Here is a 7557-nt window from a genome sequence, read left to right as displayed (position 1 = left end):
AAACACAGTATTCAGGGGGCCTGAGCCTGGAAACAATTATAGCAACTTTTTTTTTTTTTTTTTTTTGCTTTCAGGAAGATTTTTGTTTCACAAAATTTCAAAGATGGTGGTTACAGCCGGCTCCTTTGCTATACCATCTCCTTTTCAACCTAAAGCAGCCTGTTTTTCAGGTTCTGAGGTCTCCTGCAAGTGTACAGAACTAAAATACCTGCTTCAGGAGTTGTGCTACTCACCAATGAATAGCTATTTCTCATTGTCTAACACAGATCTCCAAATGCTAAAAATATATACCTTAAGGCCTGTGTCACTTACCCTTCAGTACAATAGGCTCTTCTCATGTGATGTGATACAGATATAAAACATCCTCACTTTTTAGTGCTAAATTCCACAGTTCTTATTATAAAAATCCTCTCCAAATACTGTTAGTACCACAGTTACAATGCAGGAAGCCATGTGACCAAGCAGAGGTTGTGAAGCTCATAGAGAGCACACAAGATCCTGATGACCTGGAGGACTGAAGGAAGATGAGATCACTGTGATGAGACCAGATTGATGGTGCTTTTCTCTCCCCCTCACCCCTCTCTTTCTTGCGTGCAAACACACACAAATAACTCTCATAAATACAATAAACTTAAACTTCTCCAAGAGTTTGTATATTAGGGCTTTGCTCAATTCAGAAGAGTATATATAAACTCTGGACTTAAAATTACATAAGCTGCAATACAGGGGGAGGGAACTAAGCTGTCTACTATGTTCAACCCAAAATGTTCAAAACCAAATCAGAACCAGATTTAGAGTAAGACACCTAAACATCAACTCACAGAACAATTCAGGACTAAATCCACAATTTAAAAACAACCAAGTTTAACTTTTCCATTATCATCAACCAACACTAACCTGATTAAGCCACAGAACATCCTGAGAAATACAAAACACAGGGATTACTTACACTTGCTTTACTCCAAGCCCAACAATATGAAACTCAGAGATAAAATACAGCAATACTGGTTCTCCTGACTCCCCCTAAAGGAGGACTACCAACTGAAGGAACACTTACGTGTGCATCATATACCCATTCATAACTGCCGGGGAGATTTAAACCGAGTATTACATACTAGAAAGCCCCCCCATTTCAGGTTTAAAGCTCTTAAGCAATAGGAGACAATAAGGGTGTATTTTGTTAAGAAAGGGTGTAACCAACTATAACTTGTATCAACAAGCTAATAAAAGCTTTCACCTAAGCAAGCGCATTTGTGCAGAGGAGGGTAAAGGTTGGGTTTTTGATATCCACTAAGGAGTGTTCTAGGTGGTTAATGGATGTTTTATTTTTATGCCTTTTGAACCAGATAAATGAGAGGTTTAAACAACAAAAAGCTAACCTTTGAAGTTCCAGTAAGTCCTAATAAATGTTACTCAGTTTTTCCTATCAAATATATTTGTACCTATGGTTATAAAAAGAGCTACCCACTAAAATATTATAAACTGGTAAGAGAGAATAACATACTATTCTTTCTAGACTAACAAAGTGAACTAAACAAATGTCAAACACGTTATACATTGTACCCAAGAGCAGTATGCAGATGCATGTGTATTAACCCCCTTCATTCAATTTCTAAAGGCTACTGCCTCTTTATCACAACTGTTGTATTAAAAGCCAGTCATTCACATTTCACACTGTTCTTTCTACATTTGAAAAGATCTTTTTTAAAGCAGAACCTTTTAAAATTGCTTAAAATAGATTATGGTGAGACAGACATCGCCAAATCCACCTGAAGTATTTTCAAAGAGATTGGTCATTGAAAAACAGTTAGTAAAATATACTTCTTAGGAAAATACAGAAAGACTCTGGATATAGATGGAAGACACAAATCTGAATCTATGTTGGGTCATTTTCAAATGTGGGCTGTATTCAGAAAGTTCTGTAACTATTCCCACATCTATTTCCAGCTACAACTAATAGCCCTACCTATATAAACACAGCAAACTAATCCTTCTGTTCTTTCCTTTTTTTTTTTTCCCCACCAATGAAAAGTAGTTATAACCATAGCTGAAATCTCATCTATTATATACATATGTAGCCTTTTCTTAAAGATAGTTTTCTTAAAGACAAAATTATTTTTGATCCAAAAACTAAATTTAACAAATTTTCATTGAAAAATAACCACAGCAGTGAATTTAATGATACCCATCTCATTCCCTTCATACAAAGTAAGAGTTGAAAGCAGTTTGAAGAAAAATGACTATTGAAATCAGTGCATGTGAAGCCGCACAGCTTTGTAACCGAATGTCTAGCACCATTGAGGTACGAAAGCATGCCAGCTGGGGCGGCATTGTACACCACAAAGTGTGGGTTGTAAGCCTAAGTCCTGAGCACAAACCCTGGTTTCCAAGTTGGCAGGTGCTGAAAACACAGCAAATGTCACGCTTGCAACTCAATGGATTGAAGAGGTCTGGGTAAAGTAAGCTAAAAAGAACAGAGCAACAGTTAAAACTTATTTTAATTTGATATTCTTTTTTAAAATATTTTATTTGTAAAGCTAATAGTAGGTATTGATGTTATATGTTATAAAAAAATACAAAGATGAAGAACAGACATTGGAAAATTTACCCACAGTAAATAAAAAGCAGAAAAAAAAAAGTATAGTGAAGGCTTTTTACTATTTATGTTTGAAGTTACTGGAAGATGTAAAACTTACCAAACCTATTTTATTATGCTAATATTAAAGTTCAAAAGCATAATTAATTCCTGACCTTTCCCTGATCTACTTACGATCTTAGGTGACATACACTCTAGATAGTATCACTATAATATGGTAAGTCACTTAATTTGTCTCAATTACTTCAACAAAAACATAGCTAAAAGCAAGTTATAATATTTTCATATTGCTATATACATTAAATTTCATCTAGAAAGTATTTCAACTGTACACTCAGGCTAAATGTTTCCATTATCTTCAAATGAAAACCATTTCAATTTTTTTCTTAAATATTCTTTGGTAAAATTTGAATTTAGTGTTTGAGATATAAGCTCCAAATTAAATTTTTCTCTTCTGTCCACTAACTGCTATGTAAGTCACTGCCTCAAGAAAAATCTATTGTAAATTCATCCCTAGTGATATATTTGAAGCTACTTAGATATTCCATCTATCTCCCTAAAAATAAAACAGTAAATTTCATTTTTATTAGGTAGAGAGGAAACTGTGAAACTAGATACAGTTTGTGATTTCAGTGCTTAAATGCCTAATTTAAAAACTGAATCCTTTGAAATTAAAATATCAGGAAAAAATTAGTCTCTGGTTCTAAAGAGTAAAACATTCCTGGGAGCAATATAAAAAGAACATTTGTCCTACATATTAACCTGTGAATTTAACTCTCATCAACAGTTTAACCCAAAGCAAAGATCATTTATTTATTTACTTACTTATTTATTTGGAGAGGTCTTTGCGTGCGCTTGCCAGAAAGACAGAGAGAGACAGAGAGACAAAGAGTGAGAAATCACCCCCTGGGGGGATGGCCATGCCACAATTCCTTCTCCTCCATTCTCCTCTCAGGATCTTGGACATGCACGCACGTGCGCCCGGCATGAGTTTAAGCCACCAAGTCCGGGACTCAAACTGCGGTCAACCACATGGGAGTCCAGTGACATAGACATTATGCCAACAGCTGGTCCCAAGCAAAGACCTTTTTTTTTCTTTCTTTTTTTGGAGAGGTGTTTTTTGCTATAGGGCACATGTGCTCACCAGAAAGACAGAGAGAGACAGAGAGACAAAAAGTGAGAAATCACCCCCTGGGGGGATGGCCATGCCACAATTCCTTCTCCTCCATTCTCCTCTCAGGATCTTGGGCATGCACGCACATGCACTCGGCGTGAGTTCAAGCCACCGAATCCAGGACTCAAATCGTGGTTGACTACATGGGAGTTCAGCGACATAGCCATTACGCTAACTGCTGGCCCCAAGCAAAGATCTTTTAATGTATACCCTACTACCTATAACATAGACTAGCGTTACCTATTTTGTTCATGCGTACCCTACAGTTATAGTTTAACTGATATTTAAAATATAAAAATTGATATGAATAAGAAATGGCCTGCTATTTTATTTAAATTTTTAGATTAATTTTATTTATTATTATTGTTACTTTAATTTGCTATATAGCACATATGCTCACCAGAAACCCAGAAAGAGCATGTGAGAGACAGTAAGAAAGAAAGCCACCTAGTACATGACTCAAACAGCAGTCAGCCATGTGGGACTCCAGTGCCTTTAACCACTGTGCCACCTGCTGGTTTGCTATCCCTGGTTTGCTATTTTTAGACTAATTTATAAGAGCCTGACAATAATGCAACAGTGAAACACAACAATCTGCGAGGGTGAACCCCATGGAAAGGTTCCAGATTCAGGTCAGGAGACCTCCCTCAGTAGACCAAATACACAGGTACTCATGACCCAAGGCTAGCTAAAGCCGAAGGTGTACTGTGACATCAAGACTACTGCAGACGCTGGTTCTCTCTGTCTCTCTCATGGGAAAAATAAATAAACTTTAAAAGAAATTAGCTAATTACTAGTTTATAGTTCCTCTTAACTTTCACAAGGCACCAAAAAAAAAAAATTGATCAAAACCAGGTCAACCATTGTACTGTTAAACTGCCTAATTTAAAGAAATGAAGCTTTGATTATGTTCTGTCCTAAAGAGGTACATCATATCTTACTGACCTCATCTCTGTAGAACTTTCTTAAAACGGTTCAAAGACTAAAGCTCTTTGAGATTAACTAGATAAAGCAACACTGGTCTAGCCAACATTGCTATGGTTATACTAAGCACTGTAGACATTAAGAGATTCACTTAGGCACCAATAAAAAGGTTAAAGAAATAAACAAATCTGAAAACCAAATGTTTTCTAAATTAGAATACACAATTGATTCACTGTACTTTTACACACTATACTGTCAGGTCTAGTATAAACTAAAGATAAATCAGATAAACTAAAAGCATTACTCAACATTTAATTTAACTTTACAATCCCACTATGAATGACACTATTAACTTATAGCAAGGAAAATAAGCATGACTCCCTGATCAAAGAATCAAATCTAGAGGGAGAAATCAATTACAAAATATTAGCCCACTGCTTCCTAAATGGTCACTAAAAGACCCATATCCAACTCAATAACCCAACGCTATCAACTCTCTAATGCATAGTCTTTTGGGAACTTGCTCTTGGCTCCCGTTTTACATCATTCAGATCTAATAAAGGAAGGTGCACCATGTCTTTGCCCACTTCAGTTCAAATGCACTCACATTAATATGTCCCCCGTCAGATCTACATTTATTACTGAATAGTTACCACCTGAAAAGATAATGAGGCATATTATTAGCCTCTGCTGAAACACATTATAATGGATATTTCTTGAAAATCTGATATTGGGAGATGTGGTCCTCATTTTTTAACTAACTAAATAAAAAGGTGCTTTGGCTCCAGCCCTAGTTAGAGATTGAAGAAGACAGACCTATACAGTGTGACTTTTAAGAAGTTGTGAAAGGCCCGCCTTTTCCAAACTATTCCTCTTACTTCTCTTCTACTCCTTTTTCCATTTATTAATCACTCCAGAAGACAAATGACTTAGAATAGAACTGAATACATTAACTTGGTGGCCCTAAAGGGTAAAATCCTGAACAATTCAACATATTAGCTCTAATGAGAAGAAAGAATATTTATTTGGCATTGGTGTGTGCTAGGAATCATGTTAAGCTGACTTCAATTTATTTTCTCAAATTTATTTTATCAAATAAACTATTTTACAACTCTATTAGGCAAGATCTACACCACTGCTTCTCTCTCCACTCTATCAAAGCTACTTCAGAGAAACATGGAAGAGAAGTCAACCTGAAATAAGTACCTATTATACATGAGGAACTCTGTTAGCACCTTTAGCATATTTGAGTTTTCCTGGGGTTAAAGCAGTTATAGAGACTGGGACCAGCAGATGGCATAGTGGTTACATCACTAGACTCCCACATGGCCGACCATGGTTTGAGTCCCAGACCCAACAGCTTGAAACTCACACTGGGCATGTGTGCGTGCGCGCCCAAGATCCTGAGAGGAGAATGGAAAAGGGATTGTAGCGTGGCCATCCCCCCTGGGGGGTGGGGGTGATTTCTCACTTTCTGTCTCTATCTCTCTGGCAAGCACACACACCCTATAGCAAAAATCTCTCTTAAAGGGACCAGCGGATGGCATAATGGTTACACTGCTGGACTCCAACGTAGTCAACTGTGGTGGCTTAAACCTCACACCTGGCACATGTGTGTGTGTGCCCAAAATCCCTAGAGGAGAATGGAGGAGAAGGGATTTCAGCATGGCCCTCCCCCGGGGGATGATTTCTTGTTTTCTCTCTCTGCCTCTCTGACGAGTGCACGTGCCTTTAACAAAAATCTCATTTTTTAAAAAAGGCAGTTCTAGAGAGAAAATGACAGTAGCCTGGAGAGACACAGAGCCTACGTAGGCAGATGCATGCACTATATACTGAAGCACTGTCTGTATAGCATGAAATTGCATATGTCTCAAAGTGTAGCACTATATAGTGGTAGATTAGGTCATCTTTGAGTATGCAGTTTGTATGTCTGGACAGAGAAGAACCGAACTAGGGAGATCCTTCAGATTACCATGAATTTCCTCAGCCCAGTCGTTTTTTTTTTTTTTTTTTTTTGGAGAAGTTTTCACTATAGGGCGCGTGCACTCGCCAGACAGACAGAGACAGACATAGAGACAGAAAGCGAGAAATCACCCCCCAGGGGGGATGGCCATGCCGCAATCCCTTCTCCTCCATTCTCCTTTCGGGATCTTGGGCACGCAAGCACATGCACCCAGCGTGAGTTTTAAGCCACCGGGGCCAGGACACAAACCGCGGTCGACTACATGGGAGTCCAGCGACATAGCCATTAGGCTAACTGCTGGTTCCCCCTCAGCCCAGTCTTGATCTCAAGCTTTCTACATATAAAAGGGAAGTAGATGAATAACCAGACAAATTTCTGAGTTTTTTGGATAAAACATCTCTATGATCAAAAAATACCAACTGAATTATCAAATATGTATCAAAGATAATCAATACTCAAATTGAAAGTTTAATAAAGCCTATACAAAGATTTTCTTAGAATAAAAAATATTCATCTGATTGCTTCAAATATTTTCTTATATGTACATTATTTTTTCATATACATGAGTATAGATACCTTGGTTTAAAAGAGCCATCAAGTTATCTAACAATTAGTATTTAGCAAATGGAATATTTAATTCCCCACGTATGCTAGAAATGTATCTTGTAGGCCTTTTTCTAAGTCTCAATCCATTTTGGGGGTTAATATAGACTGTTTTCCCCCATAAAATGTATATGCTGAAGTCCTAACCCCAACTATGATGCTATTTAGAGATAGAGCCTTTGTGTAGTAACTAGGGTTAGAAGTCCCGGGGGTGATGCCCTCACTAAGGGATTAGTGTCTTTATAAGAGCTACTAGAGAGTATATATGAATGTGCAAGTATTCTTTCTCACTCACAC

General features: G+C 37.4%; 1 protein-coding gene across 10 annotated transcripts in view; it reads right to left on the bottom strand.

Moving 5' to 3' along the window:
- Nucleotides 1-7557, bottom strand: part of EEF1AKMT2 (EEF1A lysine methyltransferase 2) — a 42020-nt gene that overhangs the window by 1204 nt on the left and 33259 nt on the right. For 3 of the 10 annotated variants that reach the window (XR_003548646.1, XR_003548644.1, XR_003548645.1), the window contains one exon: nt 313-514. The exons of 2 other annotated variants lie outside the window; for them this stretch is intronic. Coding sequence is in view for 4 of the 8 variants with exons in the window: in XM_027770094.1 (XP_027625895.1) it covers nt 2200-2464 (265 nt within the window). In the remaining 4 variants the exon portion in view is untranslated. 5 more of the 10 variants (XM_027770094.1, XM_027770095.1, XM_027770098.1 and 2 more) reach the window with 3 other exon arrangements.

Source organism: Tupaia chinensis, unplaced genomic scaffold, assembly GCF_000334495.1.
Source record: "Tupaia chinensis unplaced genomic scaffold, TupChi_1.0 Scaffold000113_1, whole genome shotgun sequence".
Lineage (NCBI taxonomy): Eukaryota > Metazoa > Chordata > Mammalia > Scandentia > Tupaiidae > Tupaia > Tupaia belangeri.
The sequence above is the reverse complement of the archived record's forward strand: the minus strand, read 5'-3'. Positions and strand labels throughout refer to the sequence as shown.